The sequence below is a fragment of the Aedes albopictus genome, chromosome 3, assembly GCF_035046485.1.
Source record: "Aedes albopictus strain Foshan chromosome 3, AalbF5, whole genome shotgun sequence".
Classification (NCBI taxonomy): Eukaryota; Metazoa; Arthropoda; class Insecta; order Diptera; family Culicidae; genus Aedes; species Aedes albopictus.
Genome location: NC_085138.1, coordinates 37,541,465 through 37,567,024, shown reverse-complemented (window position 1 = coordinate 37,567,024; position 25,560 = coordinate 37,541,465). Strand labels below are relative to the sequence as shown.

Here is a 25,560-nt window from a genome sequence, read left to right as displayed (position 1 = left end):
ATGGATTTCGGCAGGTTGATGTGGTATCGCTGATAGCCCGCAGGAAACGAGATTTGGTCGCCAGGATGGTAGGACATGTATTCAATTCGGCACATGGATTTAACCGGATACGGTAGACACTCATAATGAACCGCAACTGCAGTCGCAAACGGAAGGAATAACCTAATGAAATAATTGTTACCTCAATAGTAGATTGTGTGAGACAGCTTAACATTGAACTATACTCACCAAATGTATGTTCGCCAGCACAGCATCTCAAATCAACTGCACGCTGGAAAGCAGTCAAAATTCGACTGATTACATTGAACTTCAAAAATTCGCGATAAGCTTTGTTCTATACCTAACGAAGTGAGTCATTTGAATCGGATTATGCTAGACTGAAGGAGGCATTCATTTTTCGTCAGGTTTGATTCGATGCTTTACAAAATCTTTGTATGTCTTCAAACTGGTTAACCCTTTGGAATCGGAAACGGAGTAGTCATATACATGGGCGTAGCCAGATGAGGGGGGGTAATTATTTCAGACATGGATTTCTTCAGATTTCTCTAGGTAATTTTACAGAAATTCTTCCAGGAATTTGTTAAGAAAGCTATCTTTGTATTTCCTAAGGAATTCCTCATTGGTTTTCTTCAGGAATTCCTTGAGGTGTTCCTCCAAAAATTCCTCCAGGGACTAAACCGGGAATTCCTTCTGTGATTCTTCTTTCAAGAACAACTTCATGGATTAATTAAAAAAAAAAACTCCAAGGGTTCCCCCAGTAACACTTTCGAGAATTCCTTATGGAATTCCTACTGGTTGAGGATTCCCTGAGGTATTTCCCTTGATATTGCTTCTTCAGCAATTCCTCCAGGCATTTCTTCAGGGACTGCTACAGGGATTATTCTAGGAGTTCCTCCACGAGTTCTTCTTAGGATTCCTTCAGGATTTCTCAAAGAATTGCATTTGCGATTTCTTCAAGAATTCTTTCCTGGATTCCTCCAGAAACTCCTTCAGGAAATCCTCCAGCAATTCTGCCAGGGATTGCTCTGGGAATTTCTACAGGAATTTATCCAGGAATCCTTCAAGGCATTAGAAGCAACTAGAGATTCCTCTAGGAATTCCTCCAGAATGTCCTCCAAGGATTCTTCTACAGATTCCTCCAGAAGGTTGCTCTAGAGATTCCTCCGGGAATCCACAGGCGTTTCACTAGAATATCTTCCAAGGATTTCTTCAGGGATTCCTCCAGTAATTTGTCCATTCACTCGGGAATTCATTCTGTGATTCTTTCAGGAACAACTTCATGAACTATTTTAAAAATTCCTCCAAAGATTCCACAAGAAACTCTTTTTAGAATTCCGTCAGGAATTCCTCCTCGTATTCCTTAATGAATTTCTCCAGGAACTAATCCAGTACTTTCTCTAGGAACTGTTTAGGGATTCCCATAGGAATTCCTTTTAAATTGCTTCCGGGAATCCTTCTGAGGTTTTTTCAGGAATTGCTTTAGGAATTTCTTCAGGAACTACTACAGGGATTCCTCAAGGAGCTCCTCCACGAACTCTTCTAAAGTTTCCTTCAGGTTTCTCCAAGAGTTCCATCTGTGATTTTTTCAAGAATTCTTTCCTGGATTTCTCCAGGAATTCCTCCAGCAATTCTGCCAAGGATTGCTCTGGGAATTTCTCCAGGAATTCTCCAAGGCATTAGAAGCATCTAGAGATTTCTCTAGGAATTCCTCCAGAATTTTCTCCAAGGATTCTTCTAGAGATTCCTCCAGAAGTTTCTCTAGAGATTCTTCCGGAAATCCACAGATATTTCACTAGAATATCTTCCAGGGATTCCTCCAGAATTTTTTGTCCATGCACTCGGGAATTCATTCTGTGATTCTTTCAGGAACAACTTTATGAACTATTTTAAAAATTCATCTAGATATTCCACTAAAAACTTCTTAGAATTCCTTCAGGAATTCCTCCTCGTATTACTTAATGAATTCCTCCAAGAACTAATCCAGTACTTTCTCTAGGAACTGTTATGGGATTCCCTTAGGAATTCCTCTTAAATTGCTTCCGTGAATCCTTCTGAGGTTTTTTTTTTCAGGAATTGCTTTAGGGATTTCTTCAGGAACTACTATAGGGATTCCTCAAGGAGTTCCTCCACGAACTCTTCTAAAGATTGCTTCAGGATTTCTCCAAGAATTCCATCTGTGATTTCTGGATCTGGAATTATTCCTCCATCAGGAATTCCTCTAGATTTTTTTCCAGGGATTCCTCTGTGATTTTTTTTGTCTGTATTAACGAGATTTTTAACCCTAGGCTAGTTCATCTCGGGTCCTCTGGGAATTGCTGCAGGGATTCCTCTAAAAACTCCTCCAGGAATTCATCTAGAGATTTTTCCAGAAGTTCCTTTGAAGTTTCCTCCAGGAATTACTACAGACTTTATTCTGGATTCCTCCAAGAATTCCTCCAGGGTTTCCTCCAAGAATTCCTCCAGGGTTTTCTCCAAGAATTCCTCCAGGAATTCCTCTAGAGATTTTTCCATCAGTTCTTTTGGAGATTCCTCCAGGAATTACTACAGACATTTTTCTGGATTCCTCCAAGAATTCCTCCATAAATTCCTTCAGCACTTCCTCCAGGTATTCCTCTAGGAATTCTTCCAGGAATTCCTCCTGAAGAAATTGTTTTAGGTATTCCACCAGGAGGAATTCACCTGGGCATTCTTCCAGGCATTCCTTCTTGGATTCTTGCAGGGATTCCTCCAGGAGTTCATTCAGCGATTCCTTCAGGAATTCCTCCAGGAAATCCGTCAGGGATTCCTTGAGAAATTATTCCAAGATTTTCGCTGGGAATTCCTTCTGGAATTTGTCTAGCATCCCTCCAGGTGTTCCCTCAGATTTTCCACCAGGAATTGCTGCAGAGATTCCTTCAGGAATCTCCCTAACAATACCTCCAGAAACTGCTTCAGGAATTCCTCCAGGGATTTCTCCACGAATTTTTCCAAGGATTCCCCCAGGGATTCCTCCAGGAAATATTTCGAGGATCCCTCCAGAAATTTGTCCAGGCATTTTTCCAAGAATTTTTCAAAGGGATTTTTTGAGGAATTTCTCCCAGAATTTATCTAGAGATTCCTCCAGGAATTGCTTCAGGGATTCCTCCAGTAATTCCCACAAGAATACCTACAGGAACTTCACTAGGATTTTATCCAGGAATTGCCACAGGATTTTTTTTTAGGAATTCCTCTTGGAATTTTTCCAGGAGTTGATCCAGGACATCCTTCAGAAGTTATGTCAGCAGTTCTTCCAGGAATTTCTTCAGGAATACCTTCAGGAATTTTAAAGCGATTCCTCCAGGCATTCTTCTAGAGATTCCTCCAGGAATTACTTCAGGAATTCATCCAGGGATTACTCCACGAATTTCTATAGGGTTTACCCCAGGGATTTCTCCAGGAAATTCTTCGAAGATTCCTCCAGGACTTCCTCCAGGGGTTTTTTCAGGAGATTCTCCTGGAATTTACCAAGGGATTTTTTCATAATTTTCTCCGAGGATTCTTCCCAGAATACCTGTGGAGATTTCTTTAGGAATTACTCTAGGATTTTTTTGGAAACTCTTCCAAGAATTGATCCAGGACATCTTTCAGAAATTATGCCAGCAATTCTTCTAGAAATTCCTTCAAAACTTCTTCCAGGAATTTCTCCAGGAATACCTTCAGGAATTTTTCAGAGATTCCACCGAAATTCTTCCAGAAGTTACTTCTAGGAATTACTTCAAGAATTCCTCAAAGGATTTCTCCATGATTTTTTTCAGGAATTTCCTCAGGGATTCCTCCAGGAAATCCTTCGAAGATTCCTCTAGAAAGTCATTCGAAGATTCCTCCAGGGCATCCTTCGAAGATTCCTTCAAGAAATCCTTCGAAGATTGCTCCAGGAAATCCTTCGAAGATGCTTCCAGGAATTCCTTCGAAGATTCCTCCAGGAAATCCTTCGAAGATTCCTCCAGAAAATCCTTCGAAGATTCATCCAGGAAAACCTTCAAAGATTCCTCCAGGAAATCATTCGAAGATTCCTCCAGGAAATCCTTCGAAGATTCCTCCAGGAAATCCTTCGAAGATTCCTTCAGGAAATCCTTCGAAGATTCCTCCAGGAAATCCTTCGAAGATTCCTCCAGGAAATTCTTCGAAGATTTTTCCAGGAAATCCTTCGAAGATTCCTCCTGGAAATCCTTCGAAGATTCCTCCAGGAAATCCTTCGAAAATTCTTCCAGGAAATCCTTCGAAAATTCCTTCAGGAAATCCTTCGAAGATTCCTCCAGGAAATCCTTCGAAGATTCCTCCAGGAAATCCTTCGAAAATTCCTTCTGGAAATCCTTCGAAGATTCCTCCATGAAATCCTTCGAAGATTCCTTCAGGAAATCCTTCGAAGATTCCTCCAGGAAATCCTTCGAAGTTTCCTTCAGGAAATCCTTCGAAGATTTCTCCAGAATTCCTCTGGAGATTTCTCCAGGAATTGCTCCAATAATTCATCCAGGAATTTGTCCAGAATTTCCCCCAGGCATTCCTCCAGGATTCTCTTTGAATTTTCTGCTGGCATTCCTGGAGTCAGGGATTTATCCAGGAATTCTTCCAGGGATTGCTTCAAGGAATTCTTCCAACGATTGCTTCAGAAATTCCTCACAGGTTCTCAACAAAAAACCATTAAGAAAATCCTTCAATCATCTTTTCCAGGGATGTACCCAGTAATTTCTCCAGGAGTATCTGAAGATTTTGTTTTTTGAACTACTTCAACAATTTCTAGAGGAGTTCTTCCAGTGAACTGTATTGGAAGATAATTTTAAAAGGATGCCTACAGGAACCAGGAAATTTTCCAGGAATTCTTTGAGGAATCTCTCCAGCAGTTTCTTCAGAAGTTAACTCAGGGATTCCATTAGGAATTCTCACAATAAGCGAGAATTAAGTTCTCCAGGGATTCCTCCAAGCAGCACGCATGTCACAAAATAGTCACGGCGGCCCAAGTTTTGGTGGCGCAGAAGTCACTGTGACTTGCTTTAACACTCATGTGATGTTAAGCTAGGCACACCACGATAGCGTAGTGCACGCTCAGCGAGTCTGTCTGGGTCATATTCCTCATCCTACTTGGGTTCAACATATAAGTACTTACATGCTAAAAGTGATTCCAGACATTTCTCCAGGGAATCCTTCAGGAATTCACCCAGGAAAGTTTCTTTCGGAATTCTCTCAAGGTATCTCGAGGTTTTCCTCCAGGGCTTTTGCGAGAATACCTTCAAAAATTCTTCCAAGGATCCTTCCGGGAATACGTCAATTTACATGATTATGCTCTGAGTATACCCTACTAACATTTATTGTGAATGTAAACGTCAACAAAGCGTCCTCAATACGGCTTGATGCTGAGTTACTGTGTTGTACATATGGACGGAAGCTTCTATGCAAGCCCTCTATACCAATGAATCGGGCGAACTTAATCCACATGTATATGCTGTGCGAGCAGCTTCTATGCTACGGAGTCATAGCTCTTTTCTCGGCACCTATGTATCCATTAACTGAATAACATCTAAAGAAGGCGCTTTTTCAGCCTTTTCGCAGTTGTTAAATAATAGTTTTACGGCATCGATTAAGGGTTCATTCAAATATTACGTAACGCAAAATTTTACAATTTTAGACCCCCACGTAACGACTTTTGTATGGGATATTTTGAAATTTTGTATGAAGCGTAACACAGCGCTAGACCCCCCTCCCTCTCCCATTAGCGTTACGTAATATTTGAACGAACCCTAAACATAATTAGGTTATGGATACCGTGACGCAATACATGTGGAACTGGGATTATCGCTTTTAAAATTGAATAATTAAAGTTCTTGTCGCTACTTGGAACCGAACTCCCGATCTTCGTATCCACTGGTCCCGATGATGTCCTCGCTGCCACAATGCTATATATCAGGGGTTTTCAGACATTTCGGCTCGCGGTGCACCTTTTGGAAATAAATCGCTCCGCGGTGCACATGGTCAATATTGTAAAAAAAAAAACAATTCCAAATTCGTAAAAAAAGCTTTCGTATTTTCCATATCAATTCCAAGTGCATACATTCGTCATTAGTTTTTCTCCCACCAATTATGACACTGTTTTACGTTTTTTCATCACTTATCGGAGCATTATGAAGTGACACAGTTTAACTTAACTAAGCAAGAAATATTCCAAGTCGAATAATATTTATTCGACTTGGAATATTTCTTGCTCAGAATGTTTCTGGAAACTTTCAGACAAGATCTATATAAATACTGAATGAAAAAGTAAGAACGTCGGTGAAGTCCTTCCAAGAATACTGACTTATTTCTAGCAGTAGCGTTTCGTAACCTCACTTTTTACATGTTCAACGACTCTAAAACTGGAATTTTCGGAGAATTCAAGATCAGAATCAAATTGAATATGGACGTAATCGTCAATTCTCGTGATTTTCTTTAAACTACGAGCTAATTTGATGACAAAATTCAAGAATTAACGTTCGTTGGACAGGTAGGTTTGAGGTTAGGAAATCGCCACTAAAATTTTTTTAATGGTAATTTTTCCAAGATTTTTACTGGATTTCTAAAAAAATCTAGCAAGACACTTGGCAGCTTTATTTTCAGAACTTTGGGTTGTAATGACAATATTTGTGATAAATTTCTTCCAGGTACTCTTGTAAATTCGGAAGGAGATGTGTGTTCACCTGATCTCGAGATCAGAGATAGATTCTTTCTCTGGTATTGAGCAAAGCCACAGAAATATTAGTTTCTTTAGCGCATTCATTGAAGATACATTGCGAATGCCTTGTAGGGTAGGTACTTGTGAACATCCATTACGAGCTCTTGAAAAAATATGGTTTTTATTAGGAGAGATTCGGCAGACTTGTTCCATGATTCTTCGCGAATATCTGAGACGGTTTTTGCTGGATTCAAGGTTAACTCACCGACTGGAATAACGGAAATTTTACTCTCAATTCCTTGGAGCACCTCACAATAATTCAGTTGTTCTAATTAAGACTTTTTTGAAGTGGTGCGGTGCACTTGTCATGACTTCGCGGTGCACCAAGTGCACCGCGGTGCACGATCTGAAAACCGCTGCTATATATAAATAGCATAGAAAATAGCCCGTTTTGTTTTACTCCAGACAAGGCTTCGTAATTGTGCCACAAAAAAAAACCTTACCAAACTTCATCTTGCTGCAAAAGCTTGTGAAACGTCAAACGCAATAATGTTTACAGTGAACAAGCTGTGTGGTTGCGCCAACAGGTTCTTCGTCACAGCTTGTAGCTGAAAGAGTGTTCTTTAGACAGCTACGAAGCGCTGCTATTATGTGTACCGTCTACACCCGTTGGTTTGACCGCATCTAATCTGAACACTTCTTAATTTGACCCCCTCTAATCTGCACATCGTTCAAACTAAAAATGGTTCAAACGTCATTCTGCTCATGAAACGGGGTGAAACGGAACGCAGAATCAAAACAAAACACCAAAGAGGGTTGCCATCAGTGTGTTTTTCGATGCCTACAGGGTTACTAGAAGTTCAAATTAAAAAATAAACCCCGTTGGTTTGCATGAGGTGTCGTTCAAACCAACGGGGGTAGACGGTATTTGGCAACATTGCAAAACGTACTGTATAAAAGCAGCTGTTGTATTGGCTGGAACTCATACTCGATTTGCACATCTTCCGACAAATCTTCCGGCATTGAATTGAAGTGCAATAAAAGCAACCCAAATAATTCCACAGCACAGAGATGGATAGCTGTAAAGAATTTGTGTAGCAGCTATATACAGGGTGTTAGGTTCCTGAGTGCAAACTTTTTTAAGGGTGATAGTGGACCATAAATGGTGAAAAAAATTGTTCTACGCATATGGCCAAATCTCAACCGTTACGTAGTTATTGAACTCCCCATGTTTTTGACTCTTATTGCCTTAACTGGCTCTAACTTTAAAATGGTCAAACTTATCGCAGTTTTTTTACCCTTATTCGAAAGATTATTGAATTTTCTATCAAATGGCATCCTTGAACCGATTGGTTTAGTTAAATCCCGCATAAACGATAACCATAAGATGTGCTTAACCACCCATTCGGGATACAATTCGAACAGTATGCGGTATTGTTGAACCGTCTACCTTACGGTCCGTGTATGGTATTGGTTTATTAGGGATAACTAAGTTTTCTTGACCAAATAGCTAAAAAGTAGTGTGTTTTAATTTGTTTTTGTCAATTATCTTTGAAAAATGCGTGGTAATTTAAAATTCTTTCTTTGGCAAAGTTGTGGCCCCTGTTCCACTCTACAATTCGTTCTTTGACATCAAACTTCTATCTCTTATCGTTTTCTTGCAATTTCGATTTAAACGTCGCATTTCAGATCATAAATTTGCAATCGTCATGGTAAACACTTTTTTGCGCACTGTGCCGCACATTTAAATGAAAATTGCAAGAAAACGATAAGAGTTTGAAGTTTGGCGTCAAAGAACGAATTCTAGTGTGGAACAGGGGCCACAACTTTGCCAAAGAAAGAATTTTAATTCATTACGCATGTTTCAAAGATAATTGACATAAACAAATTAAAACACACTATTTTTAGCTATTTTGCTCTAGAAAACTTAGTTATTTAACTAAACCAAGTGGTTCAAAGATGCCATTTGATAGAAAATTCAATAATCTTTCGAATAAGGGTAAAAAAAACTGCGATAAGTTTGACCATTTTAAAGTTATAGCCAGTTAAGGCAATAAGAGTCAAAAACATGGGGAGTTCAATAACTACGTAACGGTTGAGATTTGACCATATGCGTAGAACAATTTTTTCACCATTTATGGTCCTCTATCACCCTTTAAAAAGTTTGCACTCAGGAACCTAACACCCTGTATTCCGCTTAAAGTTTGTTTTGACAATAATGTTTACATCCGACAAGCCGTGTTGGTATACCAACAGTTTCTTTATTGCAGCTTCTAGCTGTAATCAAATCGCATAACGGCCTTCAAAGCGCTGCTGGTTTGGAGATTTGTCAGTATAACGAACTGTACTGTATAGTAGCAGCTGTTTTGTTAGTGGGGACTCCTATTCGATTTGTTCAAGTTTTCACATCTTCCGGGGAATCTCCCGGAGTTGGAATAGAGTGGAAAAAAGGCAACCCCAGTGACAAGTGATGGATTTCTGAAAACCGAGTTTGGTAGCTGTATGGTGCTTGTTTTGCAGTCGTGTATTAGCTTATGATTTATATTTGACTAGCTTACTTTTTATTCAGCGTTGACTGCTTTTATTCGATGGTTACACAACAGAAAGCCAATGACTGAATCTTATAGCACTGCCACTATAGTTGGATATACAACAATCTTCAGGGAGATTTTGACAAGGATGTACTCGGAAAAATACATCTGAATGTGTATTTTCAGAGGACTAGAGATACAGGACATTCCCGGCTTGATTCCAAGATAGTTAATAAGTATAGACAAACTGGATGATTAATTACTGAGAGAACTCATGGAAAGATATTATGTAGACATTTCAAAAATCTTCGGACTTGTTTTCATTATGTTCTACTGAAACAAAATGTTGAGGAAAATCATGATAAAAATTCTCGGTTAGTCCTCAAAAGAGTTTTTAATCTCCTAAAGAGTTCAGCTGCTATTATTTCATACGCATGTTTTCTAGATAATAAAAAATCGGAGATGAAATAATGCACGAATACCTAAATAAAAATCCTAAATCTTCCAGAATTGGTCCATCGCTGCCAGCATCACGTTTATTTGTGTAGAACGAGCGAGCTTTTTCTACAGCTTTTCAACGTTTAGCTTTTAGAATATAGTTAATATAGCTAATATATTCAATTTCATTATGTTGTGTTTAGTTATAAAAGCTAGTAGGGGGTCGTCCATAAATGACGTAGCTTTTTTGGGGGGAGGGGGGTTGTTTGTGATTTTGTGACGAAGTGTGACGATAGGGGGGTAGGGGATTATGATATGTTACGTAGCTTTCTACTAAGCCTATTGGAAACAATATTTCATAATTAATAAAATTTTTACTTGCATTAAGTATCATTATCCAGTAACTAAATGTTGGGAACACTGGCAACTCTGACCCAGAACCTACCACAGTGCTCACCGTTGACAGGCGACTGTCATCCGGATCGACGTCACATGTGTCATGACTACGCTTTTGTAATTAGAATGAGATTGTCATAATATCATTGTATTGTTCCAATTCTCGACAATGAAGAACATGTTTTAAAGTGTCCCGCGAAATATACTATTTTATTAAATCGTAACGTATTTATATGCTTAATTTATTTAAGTCTATTCACCGCCTCGTCACGTTACGACACTAAAAAAAATATTGCATGATTTTTTTTCCATTCACAATAATGTAAATAACAAATAATTGATGAACAAAAATAATTTCGGGTTCATTTCATAAGGCATGCAGCTATCGGACGCAACAACTGTATCTGAGAAAGTGGTTTTGAAATCCTGCGTAAAGAATAATGTATTGTGTTTGCAGACAAAAATCAATTTCGCTTAAATGCTTCTCAATACCAATAGTTTGCTGCTTGCTATAGGGCACTGCACGCTGCTAAAGTTGCAAAGGATTTTTTTCTAAGTTTTTGGCATTATTCCAGGAATTCCTTATATAGTTTCTACAGGACTTCCTCGAAGAATTCATCCAATAATATCTTAAGGAGCTCCTCTAGCAACTTTGTAAGGAATTTCTCATTATGTTCTTTATAGGTTTCCCCAACAGGGGAAGGATAACATTTTCACAGGAATTCCTACTGGGAATCCAAGAAAAAAACTTCTGAAAACATTCCAAAAGGATCTGGAGGGATTTCAGAAGGAATCCCTGAAGGAACTTCCAGAAGAATTCCAGAAGGAACTCCTGCAACAATCTTGAAAGGAAATAGAGAAATTTCAAAAGATATTCCGTGAGGAGTACCTGGAGCAATTCTAGATGAAGCTTTCGGAGAAATCTTGAATAAACTTCTGGAAGAATCTTAGAAGGAGATATTTGTTGATTGTCAAAAGGAACTCCTGGTTTAATTTCTAAAGAAAGCACAAAAGAAAAAAATGAAAGAATTCCGTTAAGAATTCCTGAAGGAATCCCGGTAATAACTCCTGATGAAATCTAATGTCGTTTGCGTTTTTGCGGTGGAGCTACACCGGTGTAGCACTTTTGCACCGAAAGTGTTCGTTTTTGGTTTTCGTGCTGCACCGGTGTAGCACTTTTTCTGCACCGCTCCAGATAGTGCAGCACTCAAAATTTCGAGAGTGTAGCGGGTGTACAACGCGTCCACCAATCAACGTTTGTAAAGTTGTAAATATTTTGGTTTTTATTCACGCACACCAATGCAACTGCACCGAAAATGTTCGTTTTTGTAGTGAAAAGTGTAGCACGAAGCGGTGTAGCACCGCCACAAAAACGAAAACGACATAAGAAAGAAAATCCTGGAGGAATTCCAGAAGCAACTATGGGAGGAATCCGTAAAGGGATTCCTCGCAGAATTCTAAGATATCCTGGAGGAATCCTGGATGAAGTGAAAAGAGGGATGCCGGAAAAGTTACTGGAGGAGTCCAGAAAAAAAAAACATCCTGGATAAATCATAGAAGGAAGTCCTCGAGGAATCCCAGAAGAATCCAGGAAATAATTCTTGTCGGAATCCAAAAAAGAACACCTGGAGGAATCCCAGAAGCGACTCCTGAAAGGGTTTTGAAAGAATGCCGGAGGGGTACCTGCCGAGGTCTTGGAATGAATATCTGAGTGAATTCCTGAAGGAAACCAAGTAGGAACTCCTGGAGGAATTCCCAAAGAATCTTTTTTAGGAGACACAGAAAGAAGTTCTGATGGAGTCTCAAAAGACATTCCGGTTATTGTCCCTGTAAAGATGTCCAAATAAACTGCTGGTGGAAGAGAGGAGATGAAAACCTTGAAAAAACTCCTGAAGGAAACCATGGATAATCTTTTAGAAAAATCTTACAAGAAAAAAACTCCTGGAGAAATCTCAGAAGGAGCTTTTGGGAGAATCTAAGAAGGAACTCCGGAATTAACTATTGAAGGGATCTTTGAAGGAGATATCCTGAAGGAATACAATAAGGAGGAATTCTCTAATGGAATCCCAAAGAAAATTCACGGAGAATTCCCAGAAGGAAATGCTGGAGGAATTAAAAAGGGAGACATTTTCAAAAATGGAACTTCTCGAGGAATTCCAAAATGAACTGCTGTAAAAATTTTAGAAGAAACTCCTGCAGGGTCCATCGAACGTCGTGGTGAATGTTATTCAAATGAAACCAATTTGATAATCTTAATAGATTTATTAGTGAGCAAACTAATATCTCCGGAAGAGCTTCTATGGTATATTGGGAACATCAATATCTGGTTCTTCGGCATCAAGCAGAACGATGGGCGGTTTATTGAGTCAATAGCTTTGGTGATAATCTCCACTGGTCCACTGGCGTGAACCTGGCAGTCGGCAATGTTTTCTTGCTATTGTTTTTTTTTTCATAATAGTTAAAATTGAAATCAGAACTAAGTTCGAGTTTTTTTTACATGAAAATTTTGTTTAGGGGGGGGGGGGGTGTTTAACAAGCTACGTCATTTATAGAGGGGGGTACCTGAATTTGTGACGAAATGCTACGAGGAGGGAGGAGGGTATCAAAAATCGCATTGAAAAAGCTACGTTATTTATGGACGCCCCCTAGGTATAAATATGCTTAGGGAGTTTGGAAAAGATCGAGCCATTCTACACGAAGTTATGAAGAATTTAGAAAAAGGTATTATTATCCGATAGCCAACTTTGAGCTGTTATATCTCCGGATTTAATGAACCGGATTCATTGAACCGAATGCAATGAAATTTTGATCATTTATGACTAATATAATGAACTTTGAAAAACAATTGACTTTATTTGAAATTAAAAATAAGAAAAAAAGTAAAAGCGATTTAATTTATTTTATGTTTTTTAGTAAATTTATTAATTTTCCATATGCATCCCATTACCTTTTCAATTCAATGCCGGCCATTTGGTTGCATTCCTTTGAAACATAAATATATTCAAGTCAATTAGAGGGAATTAAATGAACTATAATTACTATCTCGAATTTTTGAAACGAAGTTTTGGATAAACTGGTGTTATATTAGAAAAATAATCTAATCGTTATAATTTTCTTTCGTGTAAAGTACTTTAAGTTTAGTCAAAAGTTTTTAATAGCTCATTATGTAAGTCATAAATGATCAAAATTTCATTGCATTCGGCTCATTGAATCCGGAGATATAACAGCTCAAAGTTGGCTATCGAATAATTATACCTTTTACTAGAACCTTTACATATAACTTCGTGTAGAATGGCCCGATCTTTTCCCAATTTTGACCACTGATACACAACTAGTTGATGAACTTACAGTAAAAATTCGTGAATATTTGATGCCCTTTTCGAAAAGTTACAGCTACCTAGTTGAACATTTTTTGAAAAGTGATAATTTTACCTGTCCCAGTTATTTTGAGTATCCCCTGTATGCCAATTTGTATTTTTCATTACATTTTATTATTGTTGACAAGCACTAACGACTATTCAACGGTTCATGTGTCTGAAAACTAGCCAAGTAAGATACATAAGCAGCACCGCAACTACGATGACTACCGAAGTAAGCAGCACAGCTTTCCTAATACTTATGGGAACATTGTAAACTTGAATGCATTTCCCGTCCTCATACTTATAATCTTCTTGGTAATAGCAATACTCGCGTTCGTAATTTTCGACAAAGGTAACATTGTTCGCCGCTAGCTCGGCTTTAATTTCATGCATTCGTGACTGATTGATGTTGCTGTTGTACAAATAGACAAGTTTTAGGCTAGGAGCTGCCCGTAATAGGGCCGTTACATTGATCGTAGAAAAGCTGTTGAACTGGATGTTAAGATATTCTAATGACGGAAGACTTACGTTGGTGAATTCAATCGTTTCAGCAATGCAAAAAGAATAGTCCAAGTGGATTAAGCTGGCTGGCAAACTGTTCCAGGAAATTACTGCGAAAGAGTTACGTATGAGATACAGGTATTTAAGCTTCGTCAGTGGACTCAGGGTGGAACCTGGAATGATTCCTATTCTATTATATTCTAAATGCAGAATTTCCAAGTTTACAAGACTGCTCACAAAGTCGATATTGGTCAGACTGTTTTGTGCCAAATCGAGGTAGGTGATTTGGTAATTCATCTTCCTAGATACATTCACCGAACGCACTTGATTTGCTGCGAAATTTCCCATCATCAGTTCCGCAGGCAATGTCAATTCAGTCAGAAAAACTCTTTCCATTTCAATCCTCAATGGACGATGCATCGATTCGTAGAGAGTTTCATCGAAAATTGTCACATTGGAGTAGTATTCTTTTCTGGAACGTGGATGTCTAATATGATACTGCTTATAGCCTGTGGGGAAAGTGACCAGATCACCGCTATGATAGGAAATGTGCTCAAGTATGCACACGGAATCAATCGGATATGGAAGGCACTGGTAGTGCGAGGCTGAGGCTAATGTGATTGCGAACAGCAGTTGGAACCTAAATGGAGGATCATTGATCAGTTTTTACGATAGTCGAATATTGAACACAAAATCTTACCAAATAAGTTTTCCCAGCATTATACTGTTCCGTTGCTTCCCGTACGTCGCTGTAGCTTGAATATGAATGAATAAATTGGAGCTTGTCAGTGCTGATAAGGGGAAAGGTCACGACATATAGACTGTTTCACAAATTATAAATACACTTCGTTTATTTAATAAAATGAACTGTTCTGATGATTTCTACCAACTTCTTTCAAAGTACAGCATATTATGATCCACATTTTTGTAATTTCTTTCAATTTTCATGATATTTTGAAGAATAGCCGAGTTCTCTAACAATCAACTTCATTCTCCAAATTTGCTTTTGCACAGAGGTGTTTTTTAATGATTTAACTACATATATGAGCGAATCCAAAGATGGCCGTCACAATGGCTGGCTTGCAAATACCGAAAGCACGGATCTCGTCATCCAAGCAACAAATAGAGCAGAAAAAGCAATGAGTATCCTTGCTCACTCGTGATAAACATTGAGTAGCATTTTCGTTTTCGAGCTTTTGTTGGTTGACGAGAACGGTGCTCTCAAAATCGCCAGTCAAAAATGCTCCTGGACGCGTTCCCATTTCACCTTAAACATTAGTTATCATTAAATACCAAATTTTATCTAACTGTTTATCATATTCGCTTTCTCAACAAGTTGGCCAAGAAATGCCTTCATAAAAACCTGGGAAAAATCGATAAAGGCATTTGCGCAACATTTTTTATGACATCAAGTTTCTTATTTTTTAAGGTTTTCTACCGAACATAGGAACGACCACACAGTGTCTTAGCTTTTTTGAGCACATTTCATTTAAGCACAAACGTCTTGAAATCCCGCTTCAACAGTGCCATCAGAACTTCAGACGCACAAATCTCAAGAAGTAAGCTTCAAACAACAGTGCATTTTATTATTCTATTCTTGCTCACTTATAATAAGCTTAAAATAAGAAGAACAATAGCGCTGATTTTTTTTTACGAAGAGATTTGTGCGCTCAAAATCGTGAGTAGGTGCCAAAGTCGGCCATTTTGGGATTCTAACAAGTCTGTCCTTAAACTAGTTTATTTTTTCAGCTCATTCGATCCTTCAGATGGCACGAATGCAATAAGCAGCAAATAAGACATTCGTTTGCTTAACGTTTGTTGTGAAAATTCCTTTGACCATTCGACATATCTTTTCTTATCAATGCAGTAACTTCATTGTTTTTGGAAATTTAATGTTTTATTTGTGAGAATATTTTATTTTCTATTATGCTACATTTTTTGACCACTTTTTGCAACTTCAAAATTTAATCATTTATTTTACAGATCCCTATTTCATAACTTTTACAAGAAACATCAACAAGGTTGGTATTATTTGCGTCTTTAAAATGTTTACTTTGAGAGCTAGAAGAAACTTTTTTTGGATTGTTGCGACAAAATCCTGTCCCACGGCAACACTGTCTACGTTGGTTCTATTGTCAACTCTGACGTGAGATTCGACAAAACGTCACCGGAGATGACTAGCTAGAAAGATGATAGAACAAGAAAACCCAAAGTGAATACCAGTTGTGCTATGCTATATCCAACTATTCTACGGTGAAATAATTGATTTATCTCTTAATTATTATAGTTATACTAAAGTTATATTTACAGCTATTTACAGTTTCAAAAACCTAATCCTAAACTACTTTGCGATATTCAGTTTCATTCGTTGAACTATTACTATTGTAAGTACGAATAAAGTAGAAGTGAATTGTAGCTAATGATATTGTGTTCTCAGGCCTACGTTTATCCTATTGGAAGGCTGCGCTAATCCTATTCCACTTCCAGATAAAAAAAACCAAATTTGTAAGTTGAATTGAACTTCTACTGTAAAAATCTAAAACTAAAATAAACATTATTTGCAGCTTAAAGCACACTAACATAAAAAGGTGTTTGCTAAACGGAGTTGGGAAATGGATATTGTGCTCAAATTGAAAAGGCAGTCAATCGTTAGTGTATTTATAATTCAGAAACAGTCTAAAATTGCTGTTTCTGATGTGACCAAACACCATGCATTCAAGCATTGTCAGGCATTTCGTATTTTTTATTGCAAGGCGTGAAGAGTTAAAGGCGTGGTAGGACGAGTTCTTCAGATGCTTCCTACTTAGAAAGGACCATCAATGCAGACCGTTCAATTTTAAGGGGCTACATTCCTTGTATTGTAGATTTAACCCTTTGGAGCCGGAGGGGTCATATATAACCCCAACATTGGAACGGCTGTATAAATTTACCCATACATTTATTTAGTTAACATCAAATTCATGATAATACTGAATCAACAATTTGCCGCCATAATACTCGATTTGCAGCTGCAGCTCTCCAACGTCGGTCACGCCCAACACTCGTCAGATCACGCTCCACCTGGTCCGCCCATCGTGCTCTCTGCGCTCCACGCCTTCTTGTACCAACCGGATGGTTAGCAAACACCAACTTTGCAGGGTTGTTGTCCGGCATTCTTGCAACATGCCCTGCCCACCGTATCCTTCCGGCTTTGGCCACCTTCTGGATGCTGGGTTCGCCGTAAAGTGCAGCGAGCTCGTGGTTCATCCTTCTCCGCCACACACCGTTCTCCTGCACGCCGCCGAAGATCGTCCTTAGCACCCGTCGCTCGAAAACTCCGAGTGCTTGCAGGTCCTCCTCGAGCATCGTCCATGTCTCGTGTCCGTAGAGAACCACCGGTCTTATTAACGTCTTGTACATGGTACATTTGGTGCGGGGGTGAATCTTTTTTGACCGCAGTTTCTTCTGGAGCCCATAGTAGGCACGACTTCCACTGATGATGCGCCTTCGTATTTCACGGCTCACGTTATTGTCAGCCGTTAGCAAGGAACCGAGGTAGACGAATTCTTCTACCACCTCGAAAGTATCCCCGTCTATCGTAACATTGCTGCCAAGGCTTGTCCTGTCTCGCTCAGTCCCACCTACCAGCATGTACTTTGTCTTAGCCGCATTCACCACCAGTCCGACCTTTGCTGCTTCACGTTTCAGGCGGGTGTACTGTTCTGCGACCGTTCCAAATGTTCTAGCAATAATATCCATGTCATCCGCAAAACAGACAAATTGGCTGGATTTCGTGAAGATCGTACCCCGGCTGTTGAGCTCGGCTCGTCGCATAACACCTTCCAGGGCGATGTTGAATAGTAGGCAGGAAAGTCCATCACCTTGTAGTCCCCGTCGAGATTCAAATGAACTGGATAGTTCACCCGAAATCCTTACGCTGTTCTGCACACCGTCCATCGTTGCTCTTATCAGTCTAGTCAGCTTCCCGGGAAAGCTGTTCTCGTCCATATTTACTCATACAATAATACAGAATACTGTGTTCGGCAAAGTTGTTGCAAATTGAGTCCTCTATTAAGGAAAACTGGGAATATTTGTATTTGAGACTTTATTGACAACCTAGAACATCCTGAACACCATGAAATTTGGAAAAACGAAATAATTGACATACCAGTTGTTCTAAAAGCTGAATTTGGATATGAGTTACGTTCATATGTATTCATTTAACCTTCGTCGAGAATTTCAAAAGGGGGCATCCATAAAGTACGTCACGCCTATAGGGGGGAGGGGGGGCTTCGGAAAGTGTGACAAGCAATGTATTAAGTATACGAAAAATCCGTACGAAGGGGGAGGGAGGGGGGTCAAAAATTCCCAAATTTTGCGTGACGTACCAAATGGATGCCCCCAAAGGTGTTTTATATTCTGGGATTTTCTAGGTGTTTTCATCATACATAATAGCATTGCATTATCTACTGGGATCCGTGAAGCTTTCGGCATCTACAATGTCATTTATAGACATAATAGGGATATTCCAGGTCAGCCAAACTACCTTGGAGTTCAGAACTTCAGATCTACGCGCATAACAACAGCCATATCAAACATATTGAGTAACGTTGCATAATCAACCGCAGTTTCTGGAGCAATCTAAAGTTTGCTTGTCTATTATAAACCTTAGGGACATTCAGGGTCGTCCAATCTGTTCTATAATAAAGTCCTTCCATTCTACAAGAATAACCTTATGTGTTTTCATCATAAATAATAGCTTTGCATAATCTGCTGGAATCCGTGAAGCTATTGAAATCTCAAATGTCATTAAAAAAACACTGCAGGAATATTCCAGGTCAGCCAAACTACCTTGGAGTTTAGAACTTCAGATCTACACTCGTAACAACAGGCATATCTGTTATACTGAGTGTCGTTGCATAATCAACCGCTGGAGCAATCTGAAGTCTACTTGTCTATTATAAACCTTCGGGACATTCAGGGTCATCCAAACTGTTCTATAATAAAGTTCTTGCTGATTCAGTTTAATTATATTTGTAATCAACGCTAAATAAATGAAATAGATACAATCATAACGATTGGTAACGTTGTGTAACTCAAAACATCAAAAAACATATTATTCCGGCTGTACACTCCATGTAATATATTGTAGGGCAGTGTGTACGATTCTAAATATCCCGATGTTATATCATAGTCTCTGATTGTATTCTGTGAGCTTCAGTAAGTATAGTAGATTATACAACATATCTCTATACAGCCACAACAGAAACTTCAATTGCTAGTGTAGATGCTAGATTTTGAATATCATGATAGTTTGGATGACCCCAGTTGATCTGACGATGTCCATTGAACATTCAGAAGATTTACTGGACATAATAGACTATGCTTTGGATGACCTAGGATATCCCGACTTATCTGATACTGTCTATTGAACTTTCAGAATACTTATTGGACATGACTGTTACACCCGTAGACTTTAGGATCTAAATTCAAGCACAGTTTAGATGACCTAGGTTATCCAGAAAATATATTTTGCATCATATCCTACCCTTTTTATGCTATTGAGTACCAAAACTAACAAATACGTTGAAAAAAAATCTATAATAACGCTTGGAAAATTCCGGCTTCAAAGGGTTAATTGTATAGGGTAAGTGTGCCCATCGTTGTGGTATTAAGGTAAATTCATTTTAAAAACAATGATCGTACCATCTAATAAAGGGTTGCAAAACGTTAGTTGGTAGTTTTATATCCAAATTTGCTTGGAAAAATATAAAAACTATCGTTTCTCTCTGTTTTCGATCATAAATCGCTTACCACAACATTAGGCACACTGTTCCTATTATGGAGGTAAAATTTAATTTTGGTTCCTATTGTTGCGGTATCGCATTGAAATCATATGGGATACCGCAACAATAGGAACACAGCAGCAAAAAAATTAAGAAAAATATGTTTTTAAAATAGGTTTTTGGGCAAATCTTAAGCACACAAATGGTGCAATCTCATAATTTAAGCATAATACATCTATTAAAAATGCCTTTTGGTAACATTTCAGTCGAAAAAGTGCACAATTGCCACTACCGCAACATTAGGTACTACCACAACGAAGGGAACAATTACCCTAATCTGAAAGTAGACTAGACTAGACTAGACACATTCCAAATTTAATAACGATTGGAGCAAACATAAAAAAATATCCCTTGCCAAACAAAAGTTGTAGCCCATTATAGCGCGCATAAAGGCTTCTGAATAACTTTGCTGAAGACAGCATCTTTGTAAGTCCTAAGGTTTTGGAGGTATCGAGGCTTAGTCGAAGTAATGCAATATTGTTGCAATACTTTTTGTGAGTCTATACTTATGACGGTTAGGGTAAGAAATCAAAATTTGAACTCAAAATGTAATCTTAATTTGAACTACATATTTTGAAATTCTTTGAAATGACGTACTTTTTGGGCAAATATTAACCCGAAAAAGATTTTAAACGGCTTTCCGTAATATAATCTAATAACAGAAACTTTAGGAACATTGAAAAAAGCGTTTTTGTCATGCAAATAAGCAATTGAAAAGTCACTGTGATTTAAAGTATTTCCCCCCAGAGAAAGCACATTATCGGTGCTCATGCATTGCAACACACGCTATAAGTGAATACGTCAAATGAAAGCTTATTTATCGTAGAAACGACCAAAATAGTTATTGTGGCATGAAAAATTTTATGCAATTATTTTTTTCATAATGCAACTCATTTGAGTTGTATAATGTTCATAATGCAACTCAAATGAGTTGCATTATGAACCTTATACAATTATTTTCAATTATGCAACTCGTGTCTCCATGCATGTTCTAGAGGAATTGAATAATGTTTACATTTCAAAATGATCTTGCACCGACCAGGTTCGAACCCAGCATTCTCAGCATGATATTGATGAATGCCCGCTCGTTCCGGCTAAGTATACTCTCTGAGAGCTGATGGCATTATTAATTTTATTTCTCATTCATCGCTTCATACGATTTAGTTCGTCATTTCGATTTTATTTCACAAGATGCTAATAAACAGTATGGGAATTATTAGTGCATTTTCCGCACAGCTATAATCCCTTATCATCGATTCATATGCCTGAAGACAAGGTATGCGAGGTAAACAATCAGCGTAGCTACTCCGAGGCTAGGATAGGATACGACAACTAGTCAGCCCAAAAGAGACCAATTTGGGGACCAATAATCTTAGCAACGCGGAAAAACAAGACAGCAAGCTGTGAAATTAGACAGAGAAGTTGCAGGTGTCACATCCTATCCTAGCTCCGAGGACTACTAACGAAAGGGCCACAGCCTTACCGGTGCCAACTGGAAGATGGGCTAACAGGACGCATTTTCCATCCACAAATTCATGTCCGTCATCACCGTAAAAACACGACGAATAATCCTCATATACTTCCACGAAGGTAATGTTCTTCGCTGTTAATTCAACTTTTATATTCAATCGGAATTCGTCGATTTTAGCGTTGTAAAGATAGACATCCTTCAGATTAGGAGCAGCCTGCACCAAGGCCGTTACATTGATCGCAGAGAAGTCGTTGTGTCGCAAATTTAAATATTCCAACGACGGTAGATTAACATTGGTGAAATCGACAGTTTCCACCACTCCTAGGTAGCTATCCAGATGAATCAAGCTGCAGGGCAAATCTTTCCAAGGAATCGTTGTAAAATGGTTGCCCGAGAGGTAAAGGTAACTGAGCTTTGTCAATGGGCGCAGTGCGGAACCTGGAATACTACGAATATTATTCGACCCCAGATGTAGCATTTCCAAGTTTACCAAACTGCTTACAAAGCCGATATCAGTCAGGCTGTTGGATTCCAAATCAAGATAGGTGATTCGATAGTACTTTCCACTGGATACACTCACTGAACGCACTTGATTGTTGGCGAAATTCCCCAAGAGTAGTGTTGGAGGCAATGTCAGGCCTTTCATTTGAACTATTTCCATTTCAACTCTGGACGGTTGATGCATCGCTTCATAGAGTGCTTCATCGAGAATGGTCACTTTTGAGCCGGATTCCTTCAAGGATCGCGGTTGTTGGATGTGATACTCTTGGTAGCCTGTCGGAAAAGTGACCACATCACCAGGGCGATAGAATATGTAGTCAAGTATGCACACGGAATCGATTGGATACGGTAAACACTGGTGGTCGTAGGTCGAAGCAAGTGTGATAGCTAGTAGCTGAAACCTAAGAAGGAGTCGTTTAGTTCAGCCTTACGATGTTCGAACAAGTCCAACAAATCTTACCAAACAATCTTTAGTAGCATTTTGCTGCACTGCTTGAAGCCTCTGCGTCTTAAAACGAAATAAATAAATTGGAACTTGAGAGTGGTGATAAGACGGACCAGCATGACACAATATGATTATTTATAACACAAAAGAGAATAGTTAACGCTTCTTCTTCTCTTCTTTATGGCTCTACGTCCCCACTGGGATTTGGCCTGCTTCGCTTCAACTTAGTGCTCTTTGGGCTTCCTTTGCCTGCCATTGTATGAATTTGTATATTGTGAGGCAGCACAATGATATACTATGTCCAGAGAATCAAGAAAATTTTCCCAACTGGAACGGGAATCGAACCCGCCGTCTCCGGATTGGCGATCCATAGCCTTAACAACAAGCCTAATCGAAGATCCCAGTTACCGCTTCTACAGCTACATGAATGATGAAAACAGATTCTAGAGTCAGTCGGAGATGAATGCAAGCTTGGTCGACAAAAGAATCAGGCATGTATCGAAAGCATGTGTAACATGTACAAGTCGGGCAGCTTATTGATTTGTATTGCATCTTAAATATTGATAAGCACCGCGCCTATTCGATGATTTCTCTGAGCTGCTGCTCTACTTAACTTCAACCGTCAACGTTGCATATGCCTATAAACCAACACTAGAATATACACAAATAGCGCTGCCGATCCGACAGCTGTGATTGAAAGCAAAATTTGACGAATAGGGATTTTCACCAATGATTCCTCTTGCCGCTGGATGCATGTGTCGAAATCCCAGTTGAATTCCTCGTCCGCAGTACACCAGTTGTGTAGGTCCACAAAACTTATATTGTTCGAAGTTAGCTCAGTCATAATCTTCCTCAACTGGATTCTGTCTATTTGGTTGTTGTAAAGATGCACTTCCTTGAGGTTGGGAGCGGTCCGTAGCAACTCTGTTACGTTTATCGCCGAGAGCTCGTTGTACTGAAGGTTCAAGTATTCCAGGAACGGGAGATCGATGTCGGTAAAGTTTGCATCAGTGACAGAATTTAGATAGCAATCCAAGTGAATCATGCTGCGAGGTATGTCTGACCAAGGAATCCATGTAATGGAATTAAACTGAAGATACAAATATTTGAGTTTAGTGAGCAGACTCAGCTGGGAACCGGGGACATGTCCTATAGCGTTCCTCTCCAAATGCAGTATTTCCAAGTTTACCAAACGACCGACAAAGTCCATGTGGTGTAACCTATTGAACGATACATCCAGATATGTAATTTGGTATGTCTCTTCTTGTAATGCATCCACAGAAGCGAGGTTATTGTCGCTAAAATCTCCCACAAGCAGTTCGGCAGGCAACATTAGTTCATCCATTTCCGTGTTGGTCATTTCAATGCTCGTTGGTTTGTGCATGGCTTCGTAGAGTTTGTCATTGAATACGGTCACTTTGGAACTGCGTGCTTTCAAGGACCTCGACACTTTGATGTGGTATTGCTGGTAGCCCGTAGGGAACGAGATTTGATCGCCAGATTGGTAGGAAATGCGTTCAATTCTGCACACGGAGTCTACTGGATACGGAAGACACTCATATTGAACTGCAATTGCAGTTAGAATCTGAAGGAAGAAACTAATGAAGTATTGTTTTCTGATTAGTGCTGTATTTTTGTGATTACAGAATTGAACAACTCACCAAGTTAATGTTGACCACCCTCGCTTCATCTCGATCTAGAAGCTCTCTAAAAGGCGACTCGTATTCGATTGGGTTTACATACTGAAGCGAGATAAGACTGCGTTTATGTTTTATGACGTGAATGCCGTACATCTCGGTGCAAGCCATATACTACCCGACTAGAGTAGGGTACGGGGCCATTTCTGCCGCAATTCTGCAAAGTGACGTAAGCGACATTGATAGTGTTCGCTCATTTTTTGGTTATTATGCATACAACTCTTGCTCATCCTTTAAGTTTCTTTCCACAGTGATAGATTATGACTAGATCTTGCATTCTAATGCAGCAGGAATTCCACAGTGTCATTTTTACACCAGATATTATGTATAATATACCAAAAAATATCGAAATTTTGAATGGCGCTTACGTCACTTTGCAGAATTGCGGCAGATTTGGACAGATGGGCCTATTTTGGGCATTTTACGCTGTAACTCAATCAATTCTCTACCAACTAAGTTCGTTTTTGTATGGGGTGAAATTCGCACGTTATCCAGGACTTCATCGTTGATGCGCAAACAAACTTAAAAATTTCTTCATCCGGAAGAACAACGTTGACAACTTGCGTTTTCGTCACTGACAAAGGGTTTCACGACATCATAATAGTCGACCAACTTTTACGTCATCGTCTTTATTCCTTGTAAACGAACGACGACAGCTCAAGCGATGTCCACAGGCTATTCAATTAAAATTCGTTTATGATATGTAGAACAATGAGTCATTGTGATATCGGAAAAAGTGGTATATAATCAGAGTTTGCATTCTTCTAAATGCATCGAAAAGCAATGAATGTCTGACTGCAAGCATTCAATACGAACGAATGTGCTACACACGGATACTCCCCGTAATGTAGATGTATAGAGATGTCCCGTTCTATAGTTATCAAGTTTTGAATTAATATATCCCTCCAGTAGTGGCATAGTAGGCCTTTCTGCTTCAATACTTGTAATGCATCTCTGATGTACTACAAATATTACTAACAAAACATATATCCATTTGTCACATTCTACTGTTTCATTGCTACAACAAAAACGTGTTACGGAGCCGACCTGGTGTGATGATGAAAGCACGTGACTATTACGCCAAGGACCTGGGATCGAATCCCACTCCCGACAAACTCGCAAAATGTGAGTTCTTCCTTCGGAAGGGAAGTACAGTGTGGGTCCCGAGATGAATCAGCCTAGGGCTAAAAATTTTATTAATACATCATATTCTGATTTATCGACCGTATTCTATTAATAACTTCATCACCCTGCCCTTCGGTTCAGAAAGGGGTATGGGCGCGTTCTGCCAACTTGGTCGAGGCAGATTTCTTGTGAGAACAAGTTGCATACGGACATTCAAAAGTGCCTGAACGAAAGATGTTGCTTGTGAGGATCACTTGAAGATCGGATGGAAGATCATTCTTTTTTTTAGAATATTCGCGTTCGTCTATTTGTTGCTCTTCGTGTTCGTATATTTTAAGTTTCATCTTCAACTGAGTTTGATGAACGCTGCTAGTCAGCAGGGATGATCTTCGCATCTGCATCCGTTGAACCATTCTGAATGGCCGTCGTGAAAGTATCACCAAAAGCGCTACTAATATTTCTTTTATATTTTCATGTATCTGAGTATCATGAGTGATAGCAATAAGCAGGGATAGCAGTAAAAATGGAAGTAATGCAGTACGACGGTGGTGCGATGCTGGTAAAAAAATATCGCTGGAGATGAGCATTGTTTGTACTCAGCCATGTCTAA

The 25,560-nt window shown here is 39.1% G+C and overlaps 3 protein-coding genes across 4 annotated transcripts in view; 1 reads left to right on the top strand and 2 right to left on the bottom strand.

Moving 5' to 3' along the window:
* The window catches only part of LOC109431812 (dual specificity mitogen-activated protein kinase kinase dSOR1), a 38,648-nt gene that overhangs the window by 2,047 nt on the left and 11,041 nt on the right, over window positions 1-25,560 (top strand). The gene's annotated exons all lie outside the window — the stretch shown is intronic.
* LOC109419301 (uncharacterized) lies at window positions 12,553-15,525 on the bottom strand. Its single transcript, XM_062856810.1, has 2 exons — window positions 14,587-15,525; window positions 12,553-14,526 (listed from the first exon to the last, which is right to left on the bottom strand). Exons 1-2 carry the CDS (start codon window positions 14,604-14,606, stop codon window positions 13,545-13,547), a joined length of 1,002 nt encoding a protein of 333 aa, XP_062712794.1. The 5' UTR covers window positions 14,607-15,525; the 3' UTR covers window positions 12,553-13,544.
* On the bottom strand, window positions 21,913-23,945 carry LOC109426104 (leucine-rich repeat transmembrane neuronal protein 4). The gene is made up of 2 exons (XM_029877317.2): window positions 23,790-23,945; window positions 21,913-23,726 (listed from the first exon to the last, which is right to left on the bottom strand). The coding sequence occupies exons 1-2, from the start codon at window positions 23,816-23,818 to the stop codon at window positions 22,751-22,753; spliced, it is 1,005 nt and encodes a 334-aa protein (XP_029733177.2). The 5' UTR covers window positions 23,819-23,945; the 3' UTR covers window positions 21,913-22,750.

What these genes read in the sequence shown, in the direction of transcription:
- LOC109419301 (XM_062856810.1), bottom strand. Translation starts at nt 14,606, where the DNA reads ATGCTGGGAAAACTTATTTG. An exon ending in ATGCTGGGAAAACTTATTTG is followed by an intron (nt 14,527 to 14,586) that starts GTAAGATTTTGT and finishes TCCTCCATTTAG; the next exon opens with GTTCCAACTGCTGTTCGCAA.
- LOC109426104 (XM_029877317.2), bottom strand. Translation starts at nt 23,818, where the DNA reads ATGAAGCGAGGGTGGTCAACATTAACTTG. An exon ending in GGGTGGTCAACATTAACTTG is followed by an intron (nt 23,727 to 23,789) that starts GTGAGTTGTTCA and finishes ATACTTCATTAG; the next exon opens with TTTCTTCCTTCAGATTCTAA.